We start from the raw sequence: 19,945 nt of genomic DNA on the forward strand, positions 1-19,945 counted from the left end.
CTAGACACAAAGTACACTGCAGATGCTGTGGTCAAATCACCACATACAAAAGCTGGATGAACTCAGCAGGTCGGGCAGCATCCGTTGAAATGAGCAGTCAATGTGAAGGGTCTCGGCCTGATGCTGCCCGACCTGCTGAGTTCATCCAGCTTTTGTACGTGTTGATACTATCATAGAGTCTTGCTTGGAGCTATACAATTGCCTTTACCCTTGATTATTGAGTCCCTTGTCACTACTGATTGCCTCGACTTTGGCCTTCCCTGTGATATAACTGAGCCAGTTATGGTCACAGTGATTTGGTTCCTGGTCTTTATCACCTGAGGGGTTGGGGCTGTTTCCTTCTTTCATTCCCCCCCCCCCACCAAACTATTCAAAGCCACCGGGTTCTCCTGCAATGGCTGCTTGTCCCTTTTGGAAGCCTCCTACTTATCTGGCTGAACTTGCTATGTGATCATTTTCCTGAAATCCTCTTCATCCTCAATAAATCCAACATAAAACTCAAATCAGTAAACCTTAATTTGTTTAAAGACATGGCTCATGACAATTATTTTCAATGGTTTGATCTTAACAGTGCATTGTTCAAATAGTTGAGGATTTGAGTGATCTGTGAACGATCAGCATATAACTGCCTTTTCCCCATAATATGCAGAATTTTATTAACTGAAGACACCAAATTGAAAATTAACTGTTACCCCAAAATTCATTGCTAAAATGAAGTCCGTGGGCCAAATTGCAATTGCAGGGGGATACCTGAGGCAGATCCATTGTGACAGGTAAGTATTTACATAAAATAAACGTGATTGGACTCTGTGGCTTAATTAATGATAAAACAAGCATCAGGACAATTGTGAACACCTGTGAACCAAGCATGCATTATTCATAATCTTAGGTGACATATCCAGTCATGTATTGGACACCATCCAGACTCAAGATTCAAGATTGTTTAATGTAATTTCCAGTATACTTGTGTAAGGAGAACAAAATAATTGTTTCTCTGGATCCTATACAGCACAAAAACACACAGTAAGGTAAAGAACACAATAATAACAATAAAAACACACACAATAAATATATATACTGTACATAAGGTAGCTTATTATCTGTCAATAAGGTGATGCTAAGTACAGGAGTGTCTATACATAAGGTGATTCTGGTTAGAAATGATAAAGTAGTGGTGGGTGTTAATTGGCCTTGCTGCTTGGGGAAAATAACTGTTTTTAAGTCTGGTGGTCTGGGCATGGATGGCAAGCAGCCTCCTCCCTGATGGAAGTGTGGCAAACGGTCCATGAGCAGGAGGGATGGGATCCTTCATGATGTTGCTGCCTTGTCCCGGCACCTTTCTGTACACATGACCTTGATGGTGGATAGTCTGGTGCCAGTGATGCATTGGACAGTTTTGACTACCTATTGTAAAGCTTCCTGTCTGCTGCAGTGCAATCATATTCATTCAGATTTATTTATTCAAAGTACATTTATTATCACAGTATGTATGCAGGATACAACTCTGAGATTTATCCCACAGACAGCCATGGAACAAAGAACCATGGAACTCATTCAAAGAAAAAAAATTCAAACACCCCCTCCCAGCTACGTGCAAAAAATGAAGGCGTATCTCAGTTCAGCTCAGCGTTCATTATCTGCAGGCCGCTCCAATTCAAAATCACCCAAGCTAACAACAACAAAAGGAGCAACCAGAAAACTAGAACATATCAGAGTCAGAATCAGGTTTATTATCACCGGCATATAACCATATAACCATATAACAATCACAGCACGGAAACAGGCCATCTTGGCCCTCCTAGTCCATGCAGAACTCTTAATCTCACCTACTCCCACCTACCCGCACTCAGCCCAAAACCCTCCACTCATTTCCTGTCCATATACCTATCCAATTTTACCTTAAATGACACAACTGAACTGGCCTCTACTACTTCTACAGGAAGCTCATTTCACACAGCTATCACTCTCTGAGTAAAGAAATACCCCCTTGTGTTTCCCTTAAACTTCTGCCCCCTAACTCTCAAATCATGTCCTCTCGTTTGAATCTCCCCTACTCTCAATGGAAACAGCCTATTCACGTCAACTCTATCTATCCCTCTCAAAATTATAAATACCTCGATCAAATCCCCCCTCAACCTTCTATGCTCCAATGAATAGAGACCTAACTTGTTCAACCTTTCTCTGTAACTTAAGTGCTGAAACCCAGGTAACATCCTAGTAAATTGTCTCTGCACTCTCTCTAATTTATTGATATCTTTCCTATAATTCGGTGACCAGAACTACACACAATATTCCAAATTTGGCCTTACCAATGCCTTGTACAATTTTAACATTACATCCTAACTTCTGTACTCAATGCTTTGATTTATAAAGGCCGGCGTTCCAAAAGCCTTCTTCACCACCCTATCTACATGAGACTCCACCTTCAGGGAACTATGCACTGTTATTCCTAGATCTCTCTGTTCCTCTGCATTCCTCAATGCCCTACCATTTACCCTGTATGTTCTATTTGAATTATTCCTGCCAAAATGTAGAACCTCACACTTCTCAGCATTAAACTCCATCTGCCAACATTCAGCCCATTCTTCTAACCGGCATAAATCTACCTGCAAGCTTTGAAAACCCACCTCATTATCCACAACACCTCCTACCTTAGTATCATCAGCATACTTACTAATCCAAATTTACCACCCCATCATCCAGATCATTTATGTACATTACAAACAACATTGGGCCCAAAACAGATCCCTGAGGCATCCCGCTAGTCACCGGCCTCCATCCCGATAAACAATTATCCACCACTACTCTCTGGCAACTCCCATCTAGCCACTGTTGAATCCATTTTATTACTCCAGCATTAATACCTAACGACTGAACCTTCTTAACTAACCTTCCATGTGGAACTTTGTCAAAGGCTTTGCTGAAGTCCATATAGACTACATCCACTGCCTTACCCTCGTCAACATTCCTCATAACTTCTTCAAAAAATTCAATAAGGTTTGTCAAACATGACCTTCCACGCACAAATCCATGCTGGCAACTCCTAATCAGATCCTGTCTATCCAGATAATTATTAATACTATCTCTAAGAATACTTTCCATTAATTTACTCACCACTGATGTCAAACTGACAGGTCTATAATTGCTAGGCTTACTTCTAGAACCCTTTTTAAACAATGGAACCACATGAGCAATACGCCAATCCTCCGGCACAATCCCCATTTCTAATGACATCTTAAAGATCTCCGTCAGAGCTCCTGCTATTTCTACACAAACTTCCTCAAGGTCCTGGGGAATATCCTTTCAGGACCTGGAGATTTATCCACTTTTAAATTTCTTAAAAGCGCCAGTACTTCCACCTCTTTAATTGTCATAGGTTCCATAACTTCCTTACTTGTTTCCCACACCTTACACAATTCAATATCCTTCTCCTTAGTGAATACCGAAGAGAAGAAATCGTTCCAAATCTCTCCCATCTCCCTCAGCTCCACACATAGCTGACCACTCTGATTCTCTAAGGGGCCAATTTTATCCCTCACTCTCCTCTTGCTTTTAATATAACTGTAGAAACCTTTCGGATTTACTTTCATCTTATTTGCCAAACCAACCTCGTATCTTTTAGCTTTTCTAATCTCTTTCTTAAGATTCCTTTTACATTCTTTATATTCCTCGAGCAATTCCTTTACTCCATGCTGTCTATATCTATTGTAGACATCCCTCTTTTTCCGAACCAAATTTCTAATATCCCTTGAAAACCATGGTGCTTTCAAACCTTTAACCTTTCCTTTCAACCTAACAGGAACATAAAGATTCTGTACCCTCATAATTTCACCCTTAAATGACCTCCATTTCTCTATTACATCCTTCCCATAAAACAACTTGACCCAATCCACTCTCTCTAAATCCTTTCGCATCTCCTCAAAGTTAGCCTTTCTCCAATCAAAAATCTCAACTCTAGGTCCTGTCCTGTCCTTCTCCATAATTATATTGAAGCTAATGCTATTGTGATCACTGGACCCGAAATGCTCCCCAACACATGTGTCATGAAATTTGATAATTTAGCAGCAGCAGTTCAATGCAGTACATAATCTAGAAGAAATAATAATAATAAATAAGTAAATAAATTACAGTATACGTATATTCAATAGATTAAAAAATTGTGAAAAAAACCCAGAAATAATATATATTAAAAATGTGAGGTAGTGTTCAAGGGTTCAATGTCCATTTAGAAATTGAACAGCAGAAGGGAAGAAGCTGTTCCTGAATTGCTGAGTGTGTGGTTTCAGGCTTCTGTATCTCCTACCTGATGGTAGCAGTGAGAAAAGGGCATGCCCTGGGTGCTTGATAATGTTGACTGACCAAATCTCTTCAAACTTCTAATGACGTGTAATTGCTGTCTTGCCTTCTTTACAACTGCATCAATATTTTGGGACCAGGTTAGATCCTCAGAGATCTTGACACCCAGGAGCTTGAAACTGCTCACTCTCTTCACTTCTGATCCCTCTATGAGGATTGGTTTGTGTTCCTTCATCTTACCCTTCCTGAAGTTCACGATCAGCTCTTTCATCTTACTGACATTGAGTGCCAGGTTGTTGTTGCAACACTACTCCACTAGTTGGCATATCTCACTCCTGTATGCCCTCTCGTCACCACCTGAGATTCTACCAACAATGGTAGTATCATCAGCAAATTTATAGATGGTAGCCACACAGTCATGGCTATAGAGAGCGTAGAGCAGTGGGCTAAGCACACACCCCAGAGGTGCACCAGTGTTGATCGTCAGGACGAGATGTTATCACCAATCCATACAGACTGTGGTCTTCCAGTTAGGAAGTTGAGGATTCAATTGCAGATGGAGGTACAGAAGCCCAGGTTCTCAATGAGGATTGTGGGAATGATGGTATTAACTGCTAAGCTATAGTCGATGAACAGCATCCTGACATAGGTGTTTGTGTTGTTCAGGTGGTCTAAAGCTGTGTGAAGAGCCATTGAGATTGCATCTGCTGTTGACCTATTGTGGCGATAGGCCATTTGCAATGGGCCTAGGTGCTTGCTGAGGCAGGAGTTCAGTCTAGTGATGAACAACCTCTCAAAGCATTTCATCACTGCAGATATGAGTGCTACCAGGTGACAGTCATTAAGGCAGCTCACATTATTCTTCTGTTGCACTGGTATAATTGTTCCCCTTTTGAAGCAAGTGAGAACTTCTTCCCATAGCAGGGAGATGTTGAAAATTTCCTTGAATACTCCCGCCAGCTGGTTTGCAAAGGTTGTCAGAGCCTTACCAGGCACTCTATTAGGACCTTCACTCTCTTTAGAGACAGCCTAACATCAACCTCTGAGATAAAGATCACAGGGTCATCAGGTTCTACAGGGATCTTCACAGCTGATAGTTATAGTCTCCCTTTCAAAGTGGGCAAAAAAGGTGTTGAGTTTATCTGGTAGTGAAGCATCATTGCTATTCATGCTACTAGGTTATGCTTTGTAGGAAGTAATGTCTTGCAAACCCTACCAGAGTTGTCGTACATATGATGTCACCACCAACCTTGTTCAAAGATGTCTGTTTGCCCTAGAAATAGTCCTCCACAAATTATACCTGGTTTTCTGGTACAGGCCTGGGTCACCAGACTTGAATGCCATAGATCTAGCCTTCAGCAGACGACATGCCTCCTGGTTCATCCACAGCTTTTGGTTTGGGAATATACATTGTATGGGAATGTCTTTGTAGGCACACACTCATCCACACAGGTTTTAATGAAGTCAGTAACAACTGCAGCATACTCATCCAGATTCGAAGATGAATTCCTGAATACAGTCCAGTCCACTGATTCAAAGCAGTCCTGTAAACGTTTCTGTGCTTCCCTTGTCCATACCTTTTTGGTCCTCACTACTGGTGCTGCAGTCTTCACTCTCTGCCTATACTGAGGGAGTAGAAGTACAGCCAGATGATCAGACTTCCTAAAGTGAGGGCATGGAATAGAATGATAGGTATTCTTGATGGTTGTGTAACAGTGGTCCATTGTGTTGTTTCCTCTGGTATTGCAAGTGATTTGTTGATGGTAATAGCTTAGAGATTTTTTCAGACTGGCCTGGTTAAAATCCCCCAAAACAATGGTGACAGCGTGAGGATGCACTGTTTCATGCATGTTGGTCCCATTGCTCAGATCATCTAAAGCCTGATTGACATTGGCCTGAGGTGGAATGTATACTGCTATCAAAATGATCCCCAGAAATCTCCCGTGGTAGGTAAAAAGGACAGCACTTAACTGCCAGGTACTCCAGGTCTGGTGAGCAGAATTGGGACTGATATATTTGTGCACCAAGATGAGTTGAACATGAGGCATACTCCTCCATAAACATGAATTAGAGTCCACAAACCACATCAATACTCCGGTACCATCCTCTGACAGCATTGAGGGAGAGAGAGTGAGCATTTGAAAGCAAGGACCTTCTCTCGGCAGCTGCAAGAGGGAGACAATCACATGTAGATACCTTCCGCCAAGCAGGTGGATGACACTGAACACTTGCTTGCCTGTGCACCCACCTCAATAATTTCAATCTTTTTCAGGCTTTTGATTGGTGAGACTGGCAAGAGATCGAATCAATCATAGGCTTTCACCCTGTCTCCAGGCTTCTTGGCCTCCATGCCACATGCTTTGCTTGCAGCCTTGTGGTACAGTCACGGAAATGGCAAAGTGCCATATTGTCTGATTGGTCTGAAAACATAATGCCAGAATATAGACAACAAGCTCCAACGGTTATTGATCCACATCTGAAATAAAAACAAGATGTAATAGAAAAGAAAGGAATTGCTCTGTGACCTGTCTCGAGGATGTCGCCCTTGGTAGTGTAGTTCACTGGTGCCATCTTCTTGCGTGTTGCATGTCACATGTACATGGAAACATACAGTGAAATGTGTCATTTGTGTCAAACAACCAACATACCCAAGCATTTGCTGGGGGCAGCCTGTAAGCATCGCCACACATTCTGGCTTCAACATAGCATGCCCACAGTGCTCAGCAGGACAACACACAACAAAACAAAGCTGAACTCAGAAAGCAACAAAACAAGTCCTATTCTCCCACTCATGCACCCACCCACAAGCTCTGCCAGTCTTCCAACCCCAAGACCGGCCGTATCCAGCCTCCTGTAGACTCATCATGTTAGATGTGTTACGTACCCTGTAACTGGGTGTCTGACCAGCAGAGAAAGAAGAATCCGTTGGAGTCTGGTGGTACCAAACTAAAGGTGTTTATTTGTAAACTACACAATACAATATCAAAAATGCAAATATGCATCTATCACAAGTTAGCAATAATAAACCTAAAAGTGTAGGAATAATAATAATCAATAATAAACAAGTTCCATCGATGTCTAGGGGTAAATGAATTGTCATAGGAAAGTATAGAGTTCAGTTCATAAATGCTGAAGTAGTTATGGTTGTTGCGTTGAAATTGTTGGAGAGAGAGAGAGAGAGAGAGAGCGAGATGTAATAGCAACAGTTGCAGCAGGCAAACCTTTTTGTGGCTTTCTTAATCCGTCGTATCGTTCTGGTCATTCAGTTATGATCCCTCTGGTCTTCAGCTAGACTGTTCTTCTGTGGTGGACTCATCACTCTGGCATGAGTGGACACACACACAAGTCCCCACCGGCCCTGCTGTAACACTGTGAGCTTTACTGACCGATCTCCTGGTTCGGTCTCCGAAGCCCCCACCTTTCTGTGGGTTCCCAACACTCAGTCACTGTCCACTGGTGTGTCTGAAAGGTGTCTCTCCAGACCTGTCTTTTTATCTCCACTCACGGGGTCTCAGCTATCCATCAACTCTGAATGACCGTGTCCATCAAATCAGGCCACTCCTGCTATCTCCTGAGGAATGTTAACAAGCAAAGCAAAGTCCTTGTAGTGGAAAGTAAATAATCCAGGAAGAGTCAAAATACAGTAAATCAACAGTCTCTCTCCCCCTCTTATCTGTAGCAAATGTTCTTGCCTGGGCTTTATCTCTCTCTCATGAGCAACATAACAACAGCAATAGTTCGTAGTTCTCGGGGGGGGGGGGGGGTTGGGAATGGTTAACTCTGCACCCCATTGACCATCAGGTCTGTTCATCACTTATAACAGATGCATGGATGAACTGGAAGGAAAATTACTGACTTTGTGGAACACTCAATAAGTCTGCATTCTGAATTTTAAAAAATGAAACCGAAACTCATTTGCACAACATAAGGAAATCTGCAGATGCTTAAAATTCAAACAATACACACAAAATGCTGGTAGAACACAGCAGGCCAGGCAGCATCTATAAGGAGAAAGGTCCTGACGAAGGGTCTCGGCCCAAAACGTCGACAGTGCTTCTCCTTATAGATGCTGCCTGGCCTGCTGTGTTCCACCAGCATTTTGTGTGTCTCATTTGCACAAACTTGTATTCACTATGACTGCCTGCAAGGAAATGAATCTCAGTGTTGTATATGGTGACATACATGTACTTTCAAAATAGCTTTACTTTGAATCCTGAACTTTATGTATTACATGATAATTTTTATGTCACTATACAGTATTTGTAATCTCATGTAGTTGTCAGCCCAGAAGAAACAGTGTCATATTTTCATTTGGTTATTTAATGAAATGGTTTAAAAAATTTTATGAGGTTTGTGTGTTCACTGAAACCCCTTGATATTTGAATGAATGATGAAATAACTTTGTTATACATATGATCTGAGATACTACTTGCATCCGAATGTAAATCTTTCAATACATTTAAATATCAGAACTGATATTTCTAATATTTAGATCTGAATTATATGTAGATGACATCTTTGACCCCGAAATGAATTTGAGTAACTTTAATTCAGGAAAATGGTATCAGGAATTTTTAAAAGCCTGCTGTCAGTCTATATGATATGATAAGAAGTAGTTCCAGTGAGGAAGCACTGCTTTATTTGATGGAGCAGATTTGGTTTTTTTTTGTTTCAGAACAAATCCTAACACATTGAACATGCATCTTCTTTTTATTTAACCAACTCATACAAAATGTTGGAGGAGTTCAGCAGGCCAGGCTGTATGAATGGAAAAGAGTAAACAGTTGACGTTTCAGGCCGAGCCCCTTCATCAGGATTGGTAAAAAAGATGAGAAGTCAGAACAAGACGGTGGGGACAAGGGAGGAAGAAGTACAATGTGGCAGGTGATGGGTGAAACTGGGAGAGGGGGAGGGAGTGAAGTAAAGGCCTAGGAATTTGATAGGTAAAAGGGATAAAGGGCTAGATAAGGGAGAAGAGGGAATCTGACAGCTGAGGGTAGAAGACCATGGAAGAAAGGACAGAGGAGGAGCACCAGAGGGAGGTGATGGGCATGTAAGGAGATAAGGTGCAAGAGGGAAATAGGAATGGTGAAGGTGGGGATGGCACTTAGCGGAGTTCAAGAAATCGATTTTCATTCCATCAGGTTGGAGGCTGCACACCCTGAGTGTGGCCTCATCATGGCAGTAGAGGTGATCATGGACTGACATGTCAGAATGGGAATGGGAAGTGGAATTGTAATGGTTGACAGGATCCCATCATCAAGCACATCTTTCCTTCCGTTCCACTTTCCGCCTTTTGCAAGGATCGTTCTCTATATGACTCCCTTGTCCATTCCTCCCTCCTCACTGATCTCCCTCCCGCTACTCATCCTTGCAAGTGGAACACTCAAAAACTTCTATAGCTGCACCGTGGAGAGCATTCTGACAGACTGCATCACTGTCTGGTATGGAGGGGCTACTGCACAGGACCAAAAGAAGCTGCAGAAGGTTCTAAATCTAGTCAGCTCCATCTTGGGTACTAGCCTACAAAGTACCCAGGACATCTTTAGGGAGCAGTGTCTCAGAAAGGGCAGTCTGCATTATTGACCTCCAGCACCCAGGGCATGTCCTTTTCTCACTGTTGCTGTCAGGTAGGAGGTACAGAAGCCTGAAGGCGAACACTCAGTGATTCAGGAACAACTTCTTCCCCTCTGCCATCCGATTCCTAAAATGGACATTGAAGCTTTGGACACTACCTCACTTTTTTAAATATACAGTATTTCTGATTTTGCATAGTTTTCATAACGAATTCAATATATGTAATTGATTTACTTGTTTATTGATTATTAGTATGTTTTATTTTATTATTATTATTATTATTTTTCTCTCTCTCTGCTAGATTAAACTGCTGCTACTAAGTTAACAAATTTCACGTCACATGCTGGTGATAATAAACCTGATTCTGATTCTGAACAAGTGCCACTCCTGCCCCTACACCTCCTCCCTCACTCCTGTTCAGGGCTCCAAACAGTTCCCTCCAGGTGAGGCAACACTTCACCTGTGAGCCTGTTGGGGTCACCTACTGTGTCTGGTGGCCTCCTGTGTGTCGGTGAGACTTAACTTAGATTAGGAGACCACTTCGCCGAGCACCTATGCTCTTATCCACCAGAAAAACTTAGATCTCCTGGTGGCTACCTATTTCAATTCTACTTCCCATTCCCATTCAGATATGTCAGTCCATGTCTTCATCTACGGCTGCGTCGAGGCCACATTCAGATTAGAGGAACACCATCTTATATTCTGACTGGGAAGCCTACAATCTGATGGCATGAACATAGATTTCTTTATCTTCCAGTAATTGCTACCCCTCCCCCTTCACCATTCCCCATTCCTGTTTTGCTTTCTCACCTTATCTCCTTACCTGCACATCACTTCCCTCTGTGTAAGATACTTTGCTAAGTTGTGTTGAAATTTTCCACAATTGATGAATGTATTATAGCAGGTTACTTGTGGTGCTAGGCTTTTTTATGACAGGGTTGTGAGTTTTATTATACGGACACTAATAAAATACCTATCTTATAACTGCTGCCTGGGAAGATGGTGAAATCAGGAATGATAGCAACATTTGAGAGGTATTTAGACAAGCTCAGAAACAGGCAGAAAGTAGAGGACTTAGGCCTTTACAGGCAGAATTGATGGGCTGAATGGTGTAATCCTACTCCATTGTCTTACAGTCTTATAAAAGGTTCCCTTTCCACAGAAGATGATTGACCTACTGAGTTTCCAGAATTTTATATTTCAATTTCACTTTCCCAGCATCCAAAAATTTTAAAATTTTTATGTACATCTCCTGTTTCTATACATTGATTTCTAATACTTAATAATTTTTAGTGTTTCACAGGACCCTGATATGTGAAATATTCTCATTGATGTAGATACTTGCATGTGTACTGGATTTTAAGAATCACTTACAATGGATTTTAATTAATTCCTTGTTTTCTTTAGATTTGAGAGAATGGTTGGCGCTGTCCTGAGTTGGTGCCAATGGGTTTTTCTAATTTGTTACCTTGAAAGAGTGGTGTGGTGTTTAAACCCCGATGATCCTAATGTGTGCAGCCACTGGGAAAGGTAAATGCAATCCTTTTTTTGTTTATTCCTTCTTCTTTACTTTCATGGAATTTAGTAGAAACATTCATATTCAATTAGAAGCCTGTTTTTGAAGATGCTTGAATGTGGATTTTCTGGCCTGATCCTATGTATGTATTTGTTAAAATATTGGGGTGCAAATAGAACTAAAAAAACTGCAAATCATCAGGTGGTACTGAAAATCAAGCATGATGGTAGTTCCTCTGCAAAAAAAATCTTACTTTTGTTTTGGAAAAATATTTTAAAATGTTGATAGCAAGCTTCCTTGTAAAATGTACAGTATTGTAGAAAGATTTTGATAACATTTTCTTATGAAAGTCTCTGACTAGACTTGAGTAGTGGAAGAGATGTAGGATAAAAGTGCAAAAACACCTTTTCAATTAACCCAAAATAGGGTAACAGGAGTTTTCATGCCACACCATATCTGGTATGTAAAACAGTTTCTATTTCATTCACATCATATTAACTTAGTTTGTTGTTTCTATGGTAAAGATAATTTTGATTACCAGCTTGTAACAGGTAGCTCATTGATCAGTTACCCCATTGTGGTAACATACCTATATTTGGCACAAGGCATAACACAGCATTCCTTTCAGTCTGAGTCTTGTAATCTGTTACTTTTTGCTCCATCTCACTCATCAGCAAATGTACAATTGCATTCTTTTGTAGTTCTATAAGGTTATGAAACAATTTTAACTTAATGTCATTATTATTTACAAATTAGATTTTTAAAAAAATAGATGAATCAGAATCAGGTTTAATACCATTGGCATATGTTGTGAAATTTGTTTTTCTTTAATCCCAAATAAAATTATTGTGATTGTATGAATGAAATAAATTTATATGGTATCAATCCATTCTATAATGAATCTGTGGTTAAATAATTATGTGCTACAAAGAAAGGAAATATAACATTAATTAGGGACTATACAATGAGCATAATAAAAAGAATTTGAATATTGGATAAAGAAATATAAAAAATACTAATCTACTTTTAAAGTGACAAATTCAATTTTCTAACATGGCTGATGAGAAGTTTTAAATAAAAACAATTTTTTATCTGATATGGCAATTAATAAATCTAAGTTGCAATATTTATTATTTATAAGTTTAGTGTATCATCTCTTGTTTTACAAGGAGTGATTATATTATGTTAAGGAAAAAATCTGTTAAGATACAACTCAGTTTTACCCACATGGCTAGATGTTTCCATCAAACAAAAATTAGTATCCTCTATTTCCTGGTTAAACAGTTATTTGAAAAAAAGAGGAATAAAAATAAAAGACCTATAAGTAACAGAATGCAAAGTATGAGGTATATATTATAAACATAAAAGAACAAGGTCATTTAAAACAACCTTGTTAAAGTAGCAACACATTAATTATTAGAATGATTATTAAGGTTAATCAAGCAGCCAAACCTTCCTACTATTTTGATAAAAAGCATTTGCAAACCAAAAGCGCATCTCAAGCTATTGATTGAGCAAATTGGTATGAGTGCAACATTCTAATCAAGAGAAAAGCTAGATTAAATACTGGTATTGATTTGCTGTATATCGCATGATGACTTTGTCAAGTAGACATTAATAAATCACATAGCAATGGGGACTTGCAGTGAGTGGCCTTTACTGCCCTTTGGGATTAAATGTTGATTATTAAACAGTTACAGCTATGTGTCTGATTCCCTCAGAGAAATGTAGCAAACTTGGAATTTCATTGACAGAATCAAATGATTGATAAAAGTAGACATTGGAATGCTCCAATAGAAAATTGTAAGGTTTGTACTCATGAATCTTGAGTTCAGCCACAGTTATAAAGGAGTAAAGGACAGAATATTTCCTCTTCAGAAGGCAATTGACTTTTAGAAAGCAGGACCTTGAGCCCTGATGAAGGATCTGAGCCCAAAAAATTGACTATTTACGAGGGGTGATTGATAAGTTCGTGGCCTGAGGTAGAAGGTGATGAGTTATTAACTTCAAACTTTCTGCATTATCACTCAAAGAGTTGAACTGCACGTGCATGTAACGAGAGCGTCTTGGACCTCCAGGTGGTCCACAGCAGAGGTGATTGATGAGTTTGTGGCCTAAGGGAGAAGGAGATGAGTAATGCTGCTCTCATTACATGCACATGCAGTTCAACTCTTTGAACTCTTTGGCAGCAGTACAATGCAAGGCATAAAGAAGTTGGAATAAGAATCCAAGGAGAGCATGAAAGAGAAATAACAAGGTATTGTTCACAAACAAGAGAAAATTTGTAGATGCTGGAAATCCGAGCAACATCACAAAAGATGCTGGAGGAACTCAGCAGGCCAGGCAGCATCTGTGGAAAAAGAGTACAGTTGATGTTTTGGGCTGAGGACTGGAGAAAAATGGATGAGAAATCAGAGTTAGAAGGTGGGGGGGAAGAAACAGAAGGTGATAGGTGAAACCATGAGGGGAGGGGGATGAAGTAAAGAGCTGGTAAATTGATTGTTGAAAGACAAACTGGGCTGGAGAAGGGGAAATCTGATGGGAGAGGACGGAAGGCAATGGAAAAAAGAAAAGGGGGAGGAGCACCAGAGGGAGAGGATGGGGAGATAAGGTGAGAGAGAGAGAGATGGGAATTGGGAATGATGGGGGGGGGGGGCAGGGTGGTGCGTTACCAGAAGTTCGAAAAGCGATGTTAATGCCATCAGATTGGAGGCTCATTGACTGTTCAGAAATCTAAAGGTGGATAGGTAGAAGCTGTTCCTAAAATGTTGAGTGTGCATCTTTAAGCCCCTGTACCTCCTTCCTGATAGTAGTAAGGAAAAGAGGGTATATCCCAGTATGGGCATCCTTAATGATGGATGCCTCCTTCTTGAGGCATCATCTTTTGAAGATGTGCTCAATGGTGGGGAGTCCTATACTCATGATGGAGATGGCCGACAACTCTCTTTCAATTCTGTGTTCTGGAGTCTCCATACTAGGCTGTGATGCAACTGGTCAGAATGTGTCGACCATACATCTGTAAAAGCTTGCTAATTTCTGTTCAAATTATGGCACAAATTCCTCACTTGTGTATGATTGCCTATTATATTTGAACTATACCCTAACATTTCCATAAATTTAAAAGTCCACATACTGTATGTTTTTTGGAAGAAAGTGATGTGTAAACAAAAGCTATTAATATTTCAGTACATCAGTAATTGGCCTTGTCGTTATTATATACTCAATGGCCACATTATTAGGTATGTCCTGTACATAATAAGTAGCCACTGAGTGTATGTTCATTGTCTTCTGCTGCTGCAGCCCACCCACTTAAAGGTTCAATGTGTTGTGCATTCAGAGATGCTCTTCTGTACACCACTGTTGTAACATGTTTTTTTTTGCGTTATTGTCACCTTCCTGACAGGTTGAACCAATCTGGCCATTTTCTTTGACCTCTCTTATTAACAAGGTGTTTTTGCCCACAGACCTGCCACTCACTGGATCTTTCTTGTTTCTCGCATCATTCTCTGAAAACGCTAAAGAATGTTGTGTGTGAAAATCCCAGAAGATCTGGAGTTTCTGAAATACTCAAACCACCCCTTATGGTACCATTGATCAATCTATGATCAAAGTCACTTGGATCACATTTCTTTCCTGTTCTAATGTTAGGTCTGAACACCAGCTGAACCTCTTGACCACATCTGCATGTTTTTATGCTTGAGTTTCTGCCACATGATTGGCTGCTTAGATATTTATATTAATGAGCAGATGTACAGGTCTACCTAATAAAGTAGCCACTGAGTGTATATGTTTGTAATTTTGTTTGTTCTCATTTTCAGATAATTTGTGCATTAAAATTATTTTCTGTGTATTTTTTCCAGTTATGCTGTCACTGTTCAAGAATCATATGCGCATCCCTTTGACCAGGTCTACTATACTAGATGCACTGATATTCTCAATTGGTTTAAATGTACCAGACACAGGTTGGTTTGAAATAGAGCAACTATGTATTATCTAGATAAAAAAATATTATTTCTGAAGTAATTTAATAGTTTGCTGGTGCATTTCTTGTTCTTGGCAGCTACTGTGGTGACTGAAGCTGATCTTCAAGAAAAAAAATCTTTAAATGACACCCCATAGCATATAATTCTTAAATTAGTGCATACATTAGAATGGTAGTTATCTTATCAATTAGTTTAGGCCATGGTCATTAATCAGGAGAGGATTGTCATGATTTTATTTAAATCTCTAGAGGTACTGAATAGAAGTTAAAAAAAAATTTCAACGATCTATCTAAAACTTTGGACCATTCAGAGCTTTGTAATTTCTGCATGATAGCCTTTAACTTTCTCAACAAATTACTGGCTTTATATGTAGATACTTTCATATAGCCATTCCAAAAGAAAAAATATTTCTCAATTATTATTATATATTAATTTGTTTTCTGGTACCTCCTCTGAATGATAAGAGCAGTTTCACGGTTTCATAGATCGGACAGTGCTTTCACTGACAGGAACTTTAACTTTGGGCCTGAATCCAGTTTTCGTATTTGTCAACTAATTGTTTCCCATTTTGGACTCCTGGCATTTGTGAATTATTGGAAGCTTACAAAGAGTGGATAGGCCTACCATCACCCTCTCTGTGTTAAAATTTGATATTGCAGTTAATATTGAAGTTAATACTTCCAGATTATTTGAATTGCATTATTAATTAGTTTAACTATTTAAATACTTCAAGATGTTTCTATTAAACATATAAGTAAAAAAGATGTTTTTAAACAGATGTGTTAAGATTTTTTTATTAATTAACTGCACTTTTTACCACAGAACTTTAACCGTGTGAATTGCCCATTATATTTTAAATCAGTTGTTAGAACCTTCAAAAACTATATATTTATTTTGAACTTTATATCCATTTACAGAAAGTTATTGTAGGTGTGAGTTACACTAATCTTTAGATGCCAATAATAATAAATATTTCCTACAGAATCAGCTACAAAACGGCTTACCGTCGAGGCCTAAGAACAATGTACAGGCGAAGATCTCAGTGTTGTCCTGGGTACTATGAAAGTGAAGATCTTTGTGTCCGTAAGTATTGACTTTTAATTCAGTCTAGTCTGCTGGACTATTCATTGCTTGATGTACATTTTGTTTCTTTTCCTTGTGGGAGAGTGTCTACAATGTCATTGATCGTGGGAAGTCCTCATTTCATCAGTGCTGTATTCCAATCACAAACAAGAGAACATCTGCCACTTATCTGAAGCTTATTTTGTTATATTCTCTGTAAACTCTTAAGTTGCCTGTGTCTTTTAGTTGGAATCTGAACAATTGAATGTAGTAAAACAGTTATACTGAGTACTTTTGAAGTCATTTGACCAATGCTGATGCTGACTCGGTCTGCAACTGTGTTCAGAACCACCTGCATCATTACAAAGGGTCTGTAGACCTCAGGTTGGGAATCCCTGAGACATTCAAATATGGTTTTGCAAGAATAAGGGGAGGGTGTTCTCTTGTGCCTTTCCCAGCGCTTATTATCAATTCAAAACTATTTCTACTTGTGAGAACTTGTATTTATCTTTAATTGGGTCTAATACCCTCCAGTTGGATATTTGAACCTTCTGTTTCAGGCAGTAACCCTCTTCATATTAAAATAGAGATCTTATGAATGACTTGTGTTCTCAATTGTATTTTATTTAAAAGCTGCATAATGTAGGAACATTATTTTGATGACCCCCTCCAACACTAACCTGGGATCAGACTGCTCCTCAATATCACCCCTACACACACCACCAATCCACCTACTTCCACGGCACTTGTTGGTAAACTTCTGGTCTGCTTCCTCGAGATTAGGGTTATTTTGATGTGTTCTCATGAGATTAATAGCTACATTTAAACACCACAGCAAGATTGACACTAGCTTGGATCTAATCAATGTTGGAGCCCGTGGGTTGCTGCTGCTGTCTCGGTCACTTATTCACCTCCTGCTTCTGCAGTAATAATGGCTACAGTCTAGAAATAACTGTTTGAAAGTGAAATATTTTAGTATTTCATGAGGATGTCATACAGTGGAGTTTTGATTAACAAGTGTGGGCTTATTCTGCAAGGTTTTAAAAGACTGCATCTTAAATCACCATTTCTTTCAGGCTTGGAAACCTGCCTCCAGAGAATACAGTAGAATATTCACTAGTGACTACAGTTAGAACACTAATAGTGTTTTAAATTATTGCAGTACAATAATACATTGTTAAAGAGCAGTAAGTGCACATTAAAACTGATAATTCCTTTCAAACACCTCACTGTACCCTAAAAACACACTACAGTGTAAGTATGTCTGCAAATCAAAATGTTGCTTATAATATTGTGAAACTTGGTGTGCTTGAAAAAGATAACATTGAATCAACTTTCAAATAGAAGCATAACTGGCTGCTTTAGGAATTAAGTATTGAGCACCACATTGAGTTTTCAATGTGGTTTGAAGTGTTTTGCTCACTTCATATTTTTGAATTATTCTGATGGTACTCATTTCCATTACTTTGAACTACTGTGCGTCAACTGTAACACTTTTCCTTTTACAGAAGAAAGGGAATGCTTGTGCTTCCATTCTAGAACTGAGTCCATTAATCTACCATAATGTGAAGAATAGGGGCAAACTGGAAAATATAGAGATCTCAAAAGAAACTGTGACAGCTATTCAGAGTGATGTTTATTATTTAATTATTTGTGGTTTTATATTGCTATATTTCTACACTATTCTTGGTTGGTGCGGCTGTAACAAAACCCAATTTCCCTCGGGATCAATAAAGTATGTCTGTCTGTCTCTGTAATGATGAAGGCAGGAAGAATTGAAGATAGTATTAGGATGTTGATAGAAAAACGTTTTTAATAGCAGCAATTCTTAAAAGAATTTGTAAATGATAATTGTTAAAAATGAGCCTTTAATAATTTATCAGTGCTTAAATGGATTAACTAATGATAAATTGTGTTTGATTTTACCATTCTTTTAAAATTATTTTTATATAAGTGCAGAATTCTTTGCGGGGTTATTAACATTAAAATGCAATAGCTTGACTGAACCACATGTGCCATATAAGTGCCACTTAATTATGTTTGCAGTTAAGAGATTGTTGCTCAGAGTATTCAATATCTGTATTAACCTTTTGATCCCAATCACTTCAACACATTCGATAGCTTCTAGATTTTTGCAAATTTCTACCCCCCCTTCAATGTCATGATGTATTTTGTTTGTTCAAATGAGGTAGGCATTTAATACACAAAATGCTGGCAGAACTCAGCAGGCCAGACAGCATCTATGGGAGGAGGTAGTGATGACGTTTTGGGCCAAAACCCTTCATCAGGAGTGAAGTAACATGGAATGGTGGAGAGGGGATAAGAAGTTGGAGGAGGGATGAAGTAGAGAGCTGGAAAGTGATAGCCTGGAGGGAAATGGGCTAGGGAGAAGGTGGAGAATTATGGGAAATAAAAGAGAAAGAAAGGTAGGGCTGGGGGGAGATTATAGTGAGGGGGGAAAAAGAGAGAGAAAGAGAACCAGACTAAAATAATAGATAGGGATGTGGGTAAGGGTGGGGTGCAGGGGTATCAGCGGAGGTCTGTGAGTTGGATGTTCATGCCGGCAGGCAGGAGGCTACCTAGGCGGGAGATAAGGTATTGCTCCATCGACCTGCGTGTGGCCTCATCTTTACGGTAGAGGAGGCCATGGACTGACAGGTCGGAGTAGTAGTGGTCTGTAGAATTGAAGTGTGTGGCCACAGGGAGATTCCTCTACCATCAAGATGAGGCCACACACAGGTCGATGGAGCAATACCTTATCTCCCGCCTAGGTAGCCTCCTACCTGCCAGCATGAACGTCCAACTCACAGACCTCCGTTGATACGCCTACCCCACCTTACCCCTATCCCCATCTATTATTTTAGTCTGGTTCTCTTTCTCTCTCTTTTTCCCCCCTCACTATAATCTCCCCCCCAGCCTTACCTGTCTTTCTCTTTTATTTCCCATAATTCTCCACCTTTCCCCAGCCTATTTCCCTCCAGCCTATTACTTCCCAGCTCTCTACTTCATCCCTCCCCTCATTTCTTATCCCCCCCTCCACCATCCCATGTTACTTCACTCCTGATGAAGGGTTTCGGCCCAAAACGTCGTCACTACCTCCTCCCATAGATGCTGTCTGGCCTGCTGAGTTCTGCCAGCATTTTGTGTTTTTATTTATTTCCAGCATCTGCAGATTCACTCGTGTGCCTAGGCATTTAACACAGTGGATTTTTAGTAATATTATAAACACAAGAAAGTCTTCAGATGCTAGAAATCTAAAGCAGCACACACAAGATGCTGGAGGACGTTGGTTTGAAGTGCATTTGCCTGTCAACTTAATTCCCAATATAATTTCTTAAAAAGGAACAGTATTTTATGAACATTTACTTCATTGAATAAAACATTTAATTTCTGTATTATGAATTCTGGGACAGGCATTAAACCCACTTTCTTCTTAATCTGTTTAAATATAGTCAAATTATTTTATTGTACTGATAAAAGCAGCAAAAGTTTCAACAAGAGGGAAAGAGGG

The 19,945-nt window shown here is 39.6% G+C and overlaps 1 protein-coding gene across 1 annotated transcript in view; it reads left to right on the plus strand.

Moving 5' to 3' along the window:
- The window catches only part of megf11 (multiple EGF-like-domains 11), a 398,256-nt gene that overhangs the window by 47,389 nt on the left and 330,922 nt on the right, over positions 1–19,945 (plus strand). The window contains exons 2-4 of the mRNA XM_059953080.1: positions 11,281–11,403; positions 15,250–15,351; positions 16,355–16,455. Of these exons, the coding sequence (XP_059809063.1) occupies positions 11,291–11,403; positions 15,250–15,351; positions 16,355–16,455 (316 nt within the window). The 5' untranslated portion in view covers positions 11,281–11,290. The remainder of the gene's footprint in view (positions 1–11,280; positions 11,404–15,249; positions 15,352–16,354; positions 16,456–19,945) is intronic.

This window comes from Hypanus sabinus, chromosome 28 (assembly GCF_030144855.1).
Source record: "Hypanus sabinus isolate sHypSab1 chromosome 28, sHypSab1.hap1, whole genome shotgun sequence".
NCBI lineage: Eukaryota > Metazoa > Chordata > Chondrichthyes > Myliobatiformes > Dasyatidae > Hypanus > Hypanus sabinus.